This window comes from Molothrus ater, chromosome 21 (assembly GCF_012460135.2).
Source record: "Molothrus ater isolate BHLD 08-10-18 breed brown headed cowbird chromosome 21, BPBGC_Mater_1.1, whole genome shotgun sequence".
Lineage (NCBI taxonomy): Eukaryota > Metazoa > Chordata > Aves > Passeriformes > Icteridae > Molothrus > Molothrus ater.
This window is the reverse complement of record NC_050498.2, coordinates 4,939,311-4,953,969: the sequence shown is the minus strand read 5'-3', so window position 1 is coordinate 4,953,969 and position 14,659 is coordinate 4,939,311. Positions and strand designations below refer to the sequence as shown.

The following is a 14,659-nucleotide window of genomic DNA, read 5'->3' as shown; positions in this document are numbered from 1 at the left end:
CTTGCTAAGGGCCAGGCTGCAGGAGTTATAAAACTCATCTTTGAAAGGAGCTGCTCCAACATCTCCCAGCAGCCATGCTTTTTACAACACTGCTTTTAGGATATTCTGCAGATCTCAGAATTGTGAAATGGCTTATGAAACTACCAGCATCCTGCCTGCACTCCATAGGGTGCACAAATTTCTCCTCCAACTGCTGACCAGGTTAATAACTATTTATAGCCAGAATCATGTGTCAGCTCCCCTCATACTGAACCATATACTTTGAAACCTCAAAACCTCTCTTACACACACTTTTATTTGCATTCCACAGCCTGCCATTTTGTTTTATTTTTAAGTGCACTGAAATTGCAGTTTGCTTACAAGCTGCTTATCAAATAGGAGCCACAGGTATTGATGAATCAAAAAAGAAGCTTTGCATTCACTGGTAGATTCTCCTCATTCAGCCCTGAATTTAAACAAGCAGCCCTCCAAGTAAAAAGCTCACGTGAACTGAAGGTTTTCCACGCTGTGTTGAACACATTATAGCTTCAGTGTTATTGCTCCATGGGAGAAATAAATTCTCCAGGCAGGGAATGCAGCCTGAAAGAACTCCCTCTTTAGCCCCTGGTTTTCTCCTGCCTGATTTATTTGCCCACCAACCTAAAGATTCAAATGCTCCCTGCTCATTTACAAAAGATCAGAAATGCATCCAAAATGTTTTGTTTTTTTTTTTTTTTTTTTAATTGATAGTAAATAATGAAAATCCTTCTTAATTTTGGCACGTAGGAAGATGCAAACCTTGCCAGGATAATTCAGGAAGACATCCGCTGCCTCAGGCATTGCCAGGGGAGCAGGGGTGGTGCATCCCTGGCCCTGGCTGTGGGGGCAGTGGCTCATCTGCCCCAGCCCAGGGCTGCAGAGCCTGTGACACACAGGAATTGCCCTGGCTAATGGAGACAGGTGGGTGTCACAGAGCCAGGGAGGAATAAAAGCAGGTGTGCACCCTCCTAAACACATCACAGAGACAATCTGTCCCAGGTTCACATCCACACTCTCCTGACTCTTTTCCTGGGCAAAGCTGAGTATCAAATGATCCCATGCCAAGCACATAAATCCCAGAATGGATCAGCTGTCTCCAGCCACCAGTCCTGGCTGGGGAGATTAAACAGAAAAACACCTCTCTGCTCCTCCCCAGCACCCAGACACACACATCCACCCACACTCACCTCTCCTTCTCTGCAAAATCATTTTGTAACTTTTGTTCCTTTTCAAGGGCTATGTTCTCTGCTTGGTTCTTCAGGGTCTGTTCATATTCTCGGATTTTCTCCTTAAGTGCTTTTATTGTAACCTCTGCAGGAAAACAATAGGGGAAGAATGAGTTTACACAGCTCCACGTGGTTCCACAACACAAGGCTTGCTTTACCCTGTAGGCTCAGTGTGTTTTAAACTTTAGCTCTTCAACTCTGACACAAAATCAATGGATATGAGTCCCTTTGGAGACCTTTTACTCCCTAAATGTTAAATTGAACTTTAAGTGTTTAGGTTGAGAAGGATCAATGGAGTTTGCTGAAAGCAGAGTGAAGAAGGTTCCTCTAACATGAATTTTTTTTAAAAAAGAAGGAAAAAAAAATCAATTGTAAAATATAATATCACCTTATTGACTAGCCTAAAATTAGCTGAGTGCTGAGAGAAGATTAATAAAGTCCCAGTGCAGGTTTAAGTATGCATTTACACACAGGACACTTCATTCACCTGACTGTGCTCCTGCACTAGGAGGCAGTTCCACCATGGTTCATGCACAGATGCAATCTCACACTAACTGAACACATCTCTGGGATACAGCTCTGCTCTGCTTCCCCAGCAGCTGGGATCCAACTGCTGCATTCACAGCAGCCACTGGAGCTCTGCATGTCCCAGTTGCTGTCGCTGCCTCGTCCTCCATCCCTGGGTTTACACACAAACATTGACAATTTTAACTTTCTGAGACACTTGAAAGTTAAACCAGGGAATTTGCAGAACCCTTCCTTAGGATAAAGGAGCTCTCCTGCATTTCTCCATGCCCAGCAGGGGATGGAAGCAGATACAGAAACCTGCAGAGCTCCAGCTCAGCATCTCCTTACGTGCCCTGATCTGTTCCTACGTGAAAGCCCTGAGATCCCACCCACAGGAAAGGACTGAATCCTTATAGGGCTCACAAGAGGAAAAGCAGCACATCCACCAGAGTATGCTTTGTAACAATAATGGAATTTGGAAAAAGCCTTGGACTGCCAGAAGACTCACAGCAGCAACACAGTTCAGAGTATTCACACCAGGATGCAGGGGCAGTTAAAGACATCAGCTTATTAACAGATACCAATAATAATACTTGAGGAAAAAAATAAAACTTCTGAACATAAAAAGTTTCATATTCTGCAGAAACATCTTAGGAAGACAAACCCTAATATGAAAAATAAACCCTATGGGCTTGGGGGAAAAAACCTCAATAATATCACAAAAAGCCACACATAATCTTTTCAAAATCCTGATGTAGAGAGTTGAGCAGGGAGCTGTGAAGCAGACAGGAGGTAGCTGGTGACATGATCTGCTGTCTGGGCACTACCAAAGGCAGCTTGAGCCACTGTGACCACAAAAAAGGGGGAAAGAGTGGTAAAAATGCTTGCCAGCAAAGCAGCTGCCTCTGCCTGAAGGAGCAGGGTTTTGCTGGCTGTGCAGAAATCAGCTGAGGCTCATTACTGAGTAACAGGCCGTGAAAAGGACACGTCACCTCTTTTTTTTTTCTTCAGCAAAGGGAAATTCTTCCCTGAGATCTGGGAAGTCATACAAATCCTGATCTCTTCCTGAATAAGCAAAGGATGCTCCTTTGCACTGACAGGAGGATGCTGCTCCTGTGGGCAAAGGGGGCTGCACTCCCTCCTGGGCCACCTCTGCTCCAGGGGTTTGTATTTTATACAAACACCTTTCTATTTTTCAGATATAAATCTGCAAAAATATTCTGGTATATGGAGAAAATGAGAGCAAAATAATCTCACAGAAATGCAGCTTGACTAAGTTTCAATGTCTGATTTTAAAAGAAAACAAAACAACGAAAACGAACACAAGAAGTGCACGGACACGAGGGAAAACGTAACTTTTGTAATAAAATCTGATTTTACCTTTAAGCACCTAACAATAGATGTGCTGGACAAGTACAGCTGAATCCTCTACATTGCTTGAAGCACTAAGTGCCTTCTGCAGTGCTCAGGTCAGCTACAGCTTGTCAGGCAGTGCCATTTATACCAGTTTTGGAAGAAGTTCTTCCAGGCACCGTAGAGCTCATACCAACCCTCCAAACAAAGAGATTAACTGATCAAAGCACCCTCAGCTAACAACAGCCTTTTCCCTGGATAGCTTATTAATCCCTGTTTGAAACTGAGAGTAAAACCACTGCACTGGAGTGAAAAACAACACAAAGGCTACAGTGGGGAAATGGAAAGGAAGTTCCAGCACACCAGGGAAAATCAAAAATGTCAGTTATGAGTGGTTGTAGCAAAAAACTCTACAAGTCAAGAGCTTTTCCACTTTGTGGGATGAACCCCTATGTCATGCTTGGATGTACTGGATGCACAGCCTCAGGAAAACTCTGCACAGTGAACTGCAATGATTGTACATTTCCAGTAAAAAATACAGTTTTGCTTAGAGCATTACAGTTCCAACATGACATCTCCTGCAGTCCAGCCCAAACCCTGGCATGCTGATACCTGTCCTCTCCAGGGGTCACACCCTCTACATTAAAAAATAAATATTACAAAAGATATAACTGCATAGATATTCCCTCAGCAAAAAATGACATTTAACAAAATGAACTTAGTTGCTAACGCAGCTTTCAAACATTACTTGGGTGCAACAGCTCCATAATATAAAAAATAAACTAAAATCTCAATTTTTCCAAATGGCAAGACAATTTAACTTACTACCATCCATGGCAAGACAATTTAACTTACTACCATCCAGAACTGGGCATTAAAGATGGAAATCTTCATGGATGGGCAACAAAGTGTATGGCTGAGAATTTTTTTTTCCTGGTGCAGGAAACTGAATCACAAGAAAACTTAAGCAGTCTTAAAGCCAACAGGCTTTAAATCTCATTGAGATTTTCATGTATTTTCATGTACTTTAGACTCATTAAAACTTAAATAATTTAACAGTAATAGCTTGTATTTACATTGCTCTGTGGATGGTCTCCAGAGTAAAAATAAAGTGCATATGCTGAATGTACTCCAGAAGTACATTTAGATAAGTAAAAACAGTACAGAAAAAGTTCCATTTTGTACAGATTCATATGTGGATACAAAATACTGAATTTTTGTGTTTGTCTGTGCAAGCTGCACATCCTGCAAGTACCAACACCCACAGCTCAGCCTGATGTCAGTACCAGCACTGCCTCTCACAAAATGTCACAAGTCACATCAGCCAGGTGTAATTTTCAGTGCTGAAGGCTACAACCAAATATGCAGAATAACAACTCCATCCTCTGACTTGCTGCTACAGTAAATGGAACTTTCAAGAAATCCAAAGAATCTGCCCAAAGCCCAGCTCCACACACAAATACAGAAGTGGCCCTAATAGACTATTACACTTTCTCTACTGAATTTCAACACTACTGTCACCTCTACCTTTAAGAAATAAAACTGAATTCAATCCCTGTCTTCAAATTTCAGTGTGCATTAAGAGCTGATAATATGGTTGCAACCTACCCTGATTTTTCACCTCGGCGAATTCTTTGTTGTATTCCTCCAGAGTTTCCCTAAGTTTCTGGTTTTCTGTTTCAATATCGTGCATGCGTTGAACCTTCAGCTGAAGCTGCTGTCCCAAATCCAAGGCTGGAACTGGATCTGAAAAAGAAACAGTAAAATAAAATGAAAAAAAAAAAAAGAAACAGTAAAATAAAATAAAATAAAATATAAAATAAATAAAATATAAAATAAATAAAATTTAAAAAAACAATAAAGGAACACTTCTGTGACCCAAGCAGTTCAGAGCACAAGTGTCCTTTTTTCTCCATTTTGGTCCCAGCAGGGCCCTTTTTGACTTATTAGACCTGTACATTCCTCACATCATATATCCTGCAAACTTAAAAAAAACAGAAATATTTCATTCTATCTATGTTCCCTTTAAATGCAGAGCCAGGCTGATAGGCTGGGGGTGCTCTGCCAGGAGAAGAAAAGCTCTGGGGAGACCTTAAAGCCCCTTCCATTGCCTCAAAGGGGCTCCAGGAGAGCTGGAGAGGGACTTGGGAAAGGACCTGGAGTGACAGGACAAGGGGGAATGGCTTCCCACTGCCAGAGGGCAGGGATGGATGGGGTATTGGGAAAAAATTCGTGGCTGTGAGGGTCCTGAGGTCCCAGCACAACCTGTCCTGGTTGTAGCTGCCCCTGGATCCCTGGAAGTGTCCAAGGCCAGGCTGGACAGGGCTTGGAGCAACCTGGCACAGTGGAAAATGTCCCTGCCCAAAGCAGGGGGTGGAACTGGATGAGCTTTAAGGTCCCTTCCAACCCAAACCATTCTGTGAGTCCATGAAATTTTGACACAGCTTCTCCATCCTGGCACTGATCCCCAGGACAGTGTTCCTGGGTGCAGACAGTCATGATATAAAGGCACGTGAGAGTTTTAAGCTTCACATTTTTTATTGCAAAATGAGAATTTTTGGGTGAAAAGCAATCAAACTGCACAGCTCACTGTCAGCTACTGTCCCTCACTCTGCTTATGCAGGAGGGAATTTCTGAAGCAAACTGTGCCCTACTGCACAGCAGAGCTCAAACAAGTTCTGTGACCGTGGAGATCTGAGTGGTACTTTTTCTAATTGACAGATCAATAATAATCAGAAATGTTGTGTGGATGTAATCAATTCCATGAACCTTGGATTTGGATCTCTCTTTCTCTTACACTATTAATCAAATGTCCTCTCAGTATTAATTCTCTGACACTCATCTCCTTCTGGTAAAGAGAGTTCTCAGCACACACCTGACATGTGCATGTGTGATTTATTCTGGGATTTCTTCCCAGTCAGGATAGGAAAACTCTGGAGTGTGATGGACTTATAAAAGATTATTGAATATATTTCTGCTATGGGCGCCAGCATCTCTTGTGAAATGGCTGCAAAGATTTAGTCTCCTGTTGAGGAATGCTAAACACCAAACTCAGTGGATCAACAACAGTATATATTAGGGAGTTCACTTAATTTTCAACCACCACAGTCATTAATTTTTCAGACCACCCTCAGTTCCAGTCTCTGGAAACACATAATAAGTCTATTGTACCTCTGTTAACACATTAAGCATGAGCCTGTGTGTTTTTTCAATATGCCAGCGTTGTTGCATAGTTTATAAAAGAATAGCACTGGGTTATGTTGAACTCAGAGACATTCTAAGTAGCAGCCTGCTGCATTTTGTTACTTGGGTTCTTCAACAGCTTATGGCATTACCCTGTTCATAATACAAAATCTAGGTTGCTTGTCATCTGTTCTCTGTACATACATAGTTTATGACTACATAGCTTTTTCATTTATGCTTTTTAGGCCAAATACTTTTCGTTATTATTATCTGTATTAAAATATTTATAATAAATCAAACTTAAAATGTTATTGTGGCAGAGACAGGGGGGTACAGGTAAGGAATTAAATCGAGAGCTGAAGTGGCAGCAGTAGCACGAGCTGGAGGCTCTGCAGTATTTATGGATGGTCCTGTTACGGCGTGGGCTGTCACAACATTCCCCTGCTCCCATGGAGGTCCCTGACCTTCCTCTGCAAGGAGCGTTTTGTCACACTCCTGCAGCCCAGCATCCCCCAAAGAGCCAGCCTGGGACATTCATCTGCTGAGCACAAAGAGAGGCCGGATTGTCTCCCCCTGAAACTGTTACAGAAACCACGGATCCTATCGGGCACGGGATCTTAAGCTTCAGCTGTGGGTATTTCTGTGAAATAGGGATGAAAGAAACTGAACTTGACAAAATTGTGGGTGCACTTTCCCCCACCCTCATTTTAACATTGTAAAAAGCCAGGACACGCACAAGAGGTATTTTGCTCCTAATACACAGGGCTTTTTATATTGAAATCAGCAAAGAATTAAAAGACAAAAATAACATGGGCATTATAAAGTGAATAATGACTAAATCTTTAGTCAAATTTGCAATCCCTGAGAAGCTTTGTGTACAAAATGAAAATGCTTGCAATCTCATAATTATTCATCAGGACATGTATATTTAATTTAGCTCTATTAAAGGTTAATGTTCAAGTAGCAAAACAGCAGCAGAACAAACAAAATGTAAAAAAAAGTCTCTGTGCATTAAACTTCAAACTTCACTAGAGCCTATCTGAAGGACTAATGGCCTGCAGCCACCAAATACTGCTGGAGGACATGTAAAAAAAACCCATGGGTGAAGCACCTCTTAGACTTAATTTTTATAAACTGCATTAAAGAAAACTAATCGTTGTACGAAAATAAAATGACCAACCAAGACATTTCGGGCAGAGAGAAAAATCATTTCTCATGGCAAGCTCCAACATGCTCTTTTAGCTTGAAAAGCCTAAAAAACCTGTTATTTCTGGAGTATTTATAAACACCAATTAACCTGAAACAAGTATAAACCTTAGAGTCACAATGGCTTTTTTCCTACCTGAGTGGAGCGGATTAAAAATAAATACAAATACTCTCCTTTTCCCAACACAGGCATGCATGGAAAAGCATACCTTTTTATATTAACCAGTTTTGCAAAGTATGTTTCATGTCATTTAACAGGAGGTCACTGAATTTTTAAACAAGCAATGGACCAAAACTTTCGTTTCATTACACAAACAACAGGCATGCACGGCTCAAAAAAATCAGCTGGCCCTGGCTTATGGAGAGAGGCAGCAAAGGAAATGCCCTTTCTGTGGTCTGTAAGAGAGAAAAATCACCTCGCTGAGCACTGAGATATGGAAACCTCATCATACATTATTCCCTTGCTTTGAATTTTCTCTTGTGAAATTCCAGAATCCCTGCTGGGCACGGGATAAATAACAAAAAGGAGAAAATTAGTAAAAGGGATCCGATCATTCAGAACTTGAAGAAGCATTTTGCAAGATCATTACTGCCTAAGAGTAGATTGAGATGTCTATTTTTACACTAAATTCAGTGCATTTTTCCTCCTGCTTCCTATTCTGCTCGTTTTTCCTAATCCACTTGTTGCACGCCATGCCCACAGAGAAGCCCCCTGCATCCTGTGCTTGCGGGCAGCCCAGCACATCTGGATCCGATCCCTGACGAGGTTTCCTCCACGCCACCGCAGCAGAAACAGAAGCCGCCGTATTTCCAACCCTGCAGAGCCATTTCTGCCTCTCCTTCCCCGGATTGCAGAGCTCTGGGCACATCCCTGCTCACTGCTGGCACACGCCTCAATGTCCCCTGGCAGAGGGGCTTCTGTGCCCACGAAGGAGGAGGATGGACACGTCTCAGTGGACACAGACATGAAAACAATTAATGTTACAAATGTGAAGTGATTTTTATAGCAGTTAATACTTCACATCAAACGAGCTGGTGCGACGCAGCCACAGCAACACCTCTCAGGCTGTTCTCACACCACGCACGTGTCCTGACAATGAATCTTTTTTCAGCAGCGGGGCAAGGGAACCTTTTTTTTTTTGCTGCTGTTTAGGTATGTAAAGTACTGACTTCACAAACAATTTTAAAAGAAACACTAAGACTGATTTTACCTGAATTATGCGTTACACGAGGCAGCCCCTCAGCACCCTGGGTGCAGTTTTGAGTGTCACAATGTAAGAAAGATAAAGAGCTGTTAGAGAGTGTCCAAAGGAGGGACGGAAGATGGTGAAGGGTCAGAAGGGGCCGAACAAGGAGTGGCTGAGGGCATTTGGTTTGTTCAGCTGGAGGAGACCAAGGGGAGATTCACTGGGGTCTGCAGCTCTGATCTCAGCTCTCTGTGACCAGGGACAGCAGGAGGGAACGGCTGGAGCTGTGTATGGGGAGGTTTAGGTTGGATATCAACAGAAAGTTCTTCACCCCGAGGGTGGTGGGCACTGCCCAGGCTCTGCAGGGAATGGGCACGGCCCGAGGCTGCCAGAGCTCCAGGAGCCTTTGGACAATGCTCTCAGGGATGCCCAGGGTGGGATAACTGGGGCCAGTTGGACTGATGATCCTTGTGAGCCCCTTCCAGCCCAGGATATTCAATGACTCTACAATCCAACCCCCATCCCACATCGCTCATCCCAAACCCACCCTCAATCCCCGAGTTACAACGGGGCCATCGCTGACTGCGTGAACTTCCCAAGTGAATTTTGCTGAAGAACCCCCATTCCTCGCTCATCCTGCGAGCTGAGGAAGGCACGGCTGGCAGTGCCAGCGATCCCATCCCGTGTTTACACCGCGGGCGCTCTCGCAGCGTTGCCCTCCCCGATCATTACGGCCGAAATGGCCACGGCTGCCCCCGTGCCCCTCACCCGCTGCCATCCCACTCCCGCCCGCCTTCTTTTCGCCAGGGCACTCTGGGCTAATGTAATCATACGATTACATAATTAACCCAGCTGTCTCATTAAGAAAATCAACTGGAATTCAGGGCATAATTAGTCATACAGCAATTAGCATGCTGATGAGCAACTGATGAAAAGCTGTCTCGATATAGAGTATGCTGGGACCACCCTCGTTATTTAAGGAGAGGGGGGAAAAGCCCACCTCGGCTCATGGAAAAGGAGCTCCTGCGGGACAGGGAATGTTTAAAGTTTAGGTTTAACCCTTCGGCCGTGGCCGTTGCTGCCGTGAGGGGTGAGGACCCCCGACAACACCGAGGGGTTTGCCAAACGGAGTGGAAAAACTGTGTCATTGTTTAAATGTACAATTTGCAGCGCGCAGGGCCAAATTACCCTCTCTCCCCATATATATATATATAAATATATATATTTAACCCCAGGGTTGCAGAGCGCTGCTGGGCGGGAGCAGTCCTGAGGGACGGGCTCCGACAGCCCCGCCGGGAGGGAGCACCGGGACCCCTGAGGGACTGCCCGGAGCCCCGGAGGAGCCGCCGGAGGAACGGCCCAGAGCCCCGGAGGTGTTGCCCGCACCCCGGGAGGGAACGCAAGGACCCCCAAAGCGGCTGTCCGGAACCCTAAGGGGGCTGTCCAGACCCCCGAAGGTGCTGTCCGGAGCCCGCAGTGACCGCCCGGAGCCCGGAGGAACCCCCGGCAGCCCCGGCCGGCCCCGGCCCGGAGCGCGGCGGGGAGAGCGGCAAAGCCCGGCCTGGATCGCAGCGCGGGCGGATCAGGCGGCGGCCGCGGGTGCCGGTGCGGTGCTGGGGGGCTCCTCACACGCTGTAAAATCACCACAAACGGGGTCTTTCCGTGCGGTGAGACCCCCACGGATGGACCAGGGGCTGCACGAGAGTGCAGCGCTCTGCTCTGCGCTCCCCGAGGTTCGTTCTTGGCTTATTCGCGAAAATACATTCATAGAAACCACAGAATCAGAATGGTTTGGGGGTTGGAAGGGACCTTAAAGCTCATCTCGTTCCATCCCCTGCCATGGGCAGGGACACCTTTCACTGTCCCAGGCTGCTCCAAGCCCTGTCCATCCAGGCCTTGGGCACTTCCAGGGATCCAGGGGCAGCCGCAGCTGCTCTGTGCCAGGCCCTCCCCACCCTCACACCTGAACAATTCCTTCCTAATATCTAAATTAAACCTCTTCTCTTTTCCTTTGAATCTATTCCTTTGATATCACAACATGGAGCTCCTAAAGAGCCTCTTCCAAAACAAAGGACTTGCCTTTTAATAACCCCCCTCCCTCCCTTCTTCATTTACAGGCCTGTAACACTGGAAACGATAAGAAAGCAAGTTATGAAACAGTGCCAGAACTACAGGGGCAATTAATAATTTATATCACTGGAAATGTGTTTCCTAAGGTTGGGATCTAAAAATAATTCAAGGAAGGCAACACGTCTCTTTCAACGCGACTGAATTTCTGCTGCCCAAACCCCGCTGTAAGCAAAGCTCTCGGTGATCGCTCACCAGAAACGCCCACACAAAATGATAAAGGAGGGGAAAAAATAATAATCCTCCTAAAACACAACTTTATTAACGCGCTTTAACTTTTCCAAAGAGCCACGAGTTCAGCCCCGCTGTCACAATACTCCGGTCATGAAGTAAAAGAAGTTTTTTCCCCCGTTCCTAAATGCAGCACTGCTCTTTGCAGGGAGTGTTCCTGCTGGAGAATGATCCCTGGATTACGGACACGGAGAAGCTCCACGAGCTTCTGGTGCAGTAACTGCTTTCGTGGGAGACTGCGTGTCTGAAAATAATCTGAAAATGTGTTTTAGAAAAAATAATAATTACATTGTAGCTTTTGAATATTCAAACACCTCACAGCATACTTAATTAATTCATTAATTATTCCCCAGAAATTTCAGGGGTAAATTGAAATAGCCTAGAGAGACTGAGACAAAGATTTCATGGAATAAATGATAGCTTTGCTCCCGTTCCCCTATGACTCTGGTAGCCCAGGGACAGAAGAGTTATAGCTGTAATTCCATTTGAAACAAAGCTCATCATCTCTCCAACTCCTCACTTCATAAAAACCATGAAAAGGTTCTACCTTCAATCAAGAATTATACATATTTTCTTACTCTCCCATCCCACAGGGCTGGGATCTGTGACTTCCTTTTATTTTTCTCCCCACTTTTTAACAGCATTCTCCTCACCCTCCGGCTGTCAGAGCGTTCTGTGCAGGCTGAACCGGGGAATTCAAAGTGCCCACAAGAGGGTGAGGGACTCTCATTTTCCTTACCAGAAAAAGAGGAAAATAAATAAAAAAAAAAAAGCGCGGAATCCCAAATTCTGCCGACCTCTGGAAGCAGCAAAGGCAGAGTGATGGGACCCCCCTGCGTGGGGACGGGGGAGTGGCAGCAGACCGGCGCCTTTCCTCCCCATTAATCACGGCACGAGTTCCCCACAGCTCGCAGGGTTAAATCAAACAGCACGGGATGGTGTGCAGGCAATGTGACCACAATCATACAGATCCCTCCCGGAGTGTGGTCCTTACGTCTTGTGGGCTATTATTTAAAAACATTCTTTATTTATCTCCCAGCTCGGGAATGGTTACTGCCAGAAAGATGCCCCAGATTGAAATGCATCAGTATCCTAGAGTCAAATAAAATCACGTAAGGCAGAGTAAATGATCGACTCCTTCACGAACTGCACTGCAGTTCCCTCTATTTTCAAAGGAGTAACCAAAGTACATCCTCAGAAAAGTTTTAAATATTAAACGTGGAGTTTGCATAATAGGTAGGGCAGTATTTGATGGCGCTTTGTCAGCTGAAAAAGAACCTAATGAGTTACAAGAGAAGCCACTGCGACTGAAAAAGCGCCAATTTGATTTGTTAATGTTCTAGCAATGGCCCAGGACACTGGAATTCCTGCTCACACTTCGAGCTCAGTGCAAAGGACAGTTACAGAAAACCACTTGTACTTCAAGTTTCACTTCTACTTTGAGATTATAAAAGAAAAAAGAGCCTGCTACTATGTTTGAAAGCATTTCTGCTATATTCATCCCTTCTTTCTCCTAAAAGCTTCTGAACAGACTTAGCAATAAACCCTCCAAAAGCTGGGGTTTATTCTAATTCCAGTTCACATTCCTGCAACCGAGAAAAGTCCAGTACTCCCCCCCCTCCCTAGCACGCTCTGCCTTTTGCTCCAGCCACGGGCCTTGGGGCTGCTCTAATCCTCTCCCTGCAGCACCATCCTCCCAAGGGCTGCGGTGACACCCTGCAGGTGAGCACAGCCCCTTCCCGCAGGGATATCTGCTGGGACATCTCCTTCTGCCCAACGTTCTTCCTGCCCCTGTTCACTGCATCCTTCCCCTTATCTGCACCTCCCCTCTTCCTTCCGTGCCTCCAGCCTACCAAGTAAAATAGGGCTTGACAACCGCACAATAAATTTTTTAAAGTGAATGCTTTAGGGATATTTCTTCCTCTGAATATTTATTCCGGCTTTTACAAAGGAATTTATCCAATTATTAATTCAACGAGAAAAACTAGAGAAAAAAAGCATGTGATCAGAAAAGCCCAACTTCAAGCAAGCCACGTCTTCAGGTAACAGAAATATTTTCAGTTATTTTGACACGGGTTTCAAAACAGAAGGATAAAGTGAATGAGTTCTAAAGATGGGAACTGGCCAGGATTTTGTGCTCCATCTGAAAATAGCTGTGTAACACTAAAAGTGCTGCCCTACCAGCACGCACACATCCCAACCTGCACGTTGTGCTGTGGCTCGGGATTCCAGCCCGCGGGGAAGGAGGCTGAGGTGATCATCAGCTCCTCGCACATTCCTCAGCACCATCCCAGGAGATTCGGCATGTTCTGGAAAACCAAACGGTGGCAGCTCTGCCCCTCTGAGAACTCTGCTAAAATCTCCCCTCTCCAGTCCTGTCCCTCTCACTCCCACTCCTTGAAGATTTGCAGAACAGTCTGGGGAGAATCACTAAATTTCTACGGTCCATAACTTTGTACGGTACAGATTATAGATTCCAGATTTTCCTGTTTGTGCAACTCTTTCTTTTTATCTGTTCTAAACACGCAGGTGAGAGCATCAAGGATTTTGCCTTCAGATGGGATCCACTCAGCAGCTAAATCACTGCCTGCAGCCACAGGGGTTTATGGCTTTTCACTCTTTCAAGTATTAACAATGCTCAATTTTCTGCTTAATTTTATCAGATTTTCGAGTGTGTTTAGAAAGACACCCGACTGCTGTGTTAGAGGGGTGTCTGTGCCACTTCTGTGTCTGTGAGCAAGTTCATTTTGCTTCCTTTCCCCCTGAGAGTACTCATTGTAATATTGTTTTCCTTTCCCTCTAAGGCTGAGAAAAGGCACATTATGAATATGCATTTCCCTTGTACAGTCTGGGGCAGCAAAACCATAAACTTGTTCATTTTATGGGTCTGTCCTTTGTTTTATTCTAACATATTTTATTAGGAAAGAGGTGACAGTTTTGACATGTATTATTAACAAATGAGGAACTGCCTAAAATTTTTCACACTGCAGTGATACCAAACATTTCTCAAAAATGTTCTCTGTGCTGTTCAGCCTCGATGTACCACAAACTCAGGGTTTATTATGACCTGAACTTGCTCTTTAGACAGTTTTGTCAACCAATTAACCATTATCTTAGACAAGAGTACTCTAAGTATTAACTTTTTCAAACTCTTTTTGTATTCCACTTTGGGATGTGCTTAAACAGTCCCTCAGAGTGAACCTCTTTTCCCTCACCTCTCTTAATTATCCCCTAAATTTACATTCACCCACCTCTCCCTACAGGCAGAAAAGGCTGGGGGTACCCAGGTTGAAGTTTTAGCACATCATGAGTCATCTGGGTCTGTAAAAGTCTTTATTATACAGACTTTCTTACCATTAACCTTTCTGCTTAACATTACACTTTCCCAAAAAATCCAAACATGTCACAGGATGTACATAAACACAACAACTTCATACACATTTATCACCTCCAACATAAGCAGCAGATAATTTTTCTGGGGGAAAAAAACCCCAAAGAAATCCAAAATCGAACCTGTTTTTCTCTTGCACCACCTTTAACCTCAGGACATTGATCAAATACGCTTTAAATGAAATTTTCTCACAGCCCAAACAGCAGAGCAAGTCTGAAGAGGGTTGTGAG

At 44.6% G+C, this 14,659-nt stretch overlaps 1 protein-coding gene across 1 annotated transcript in view; it reads right to left on the bottom strand.

Moving 5' to 3' along the window:
* The window catches only part of CUX1 (cut like homeobox 1), a 242,749-nt gene that overhangs the window by 102,804 nt on the left and 125,286 nt on the right, over positions 1-14,659 (bottom strand). The window contains 2 exon segments of the mRNA XM_054517048.1: positions 1,206-1,329; positions 4,713-4,850. Of these exon segments, the coding sequence (XP_054373023.1) occupies positions 1,206-1,329; positions 4,713-4,850 (262 nt within the window).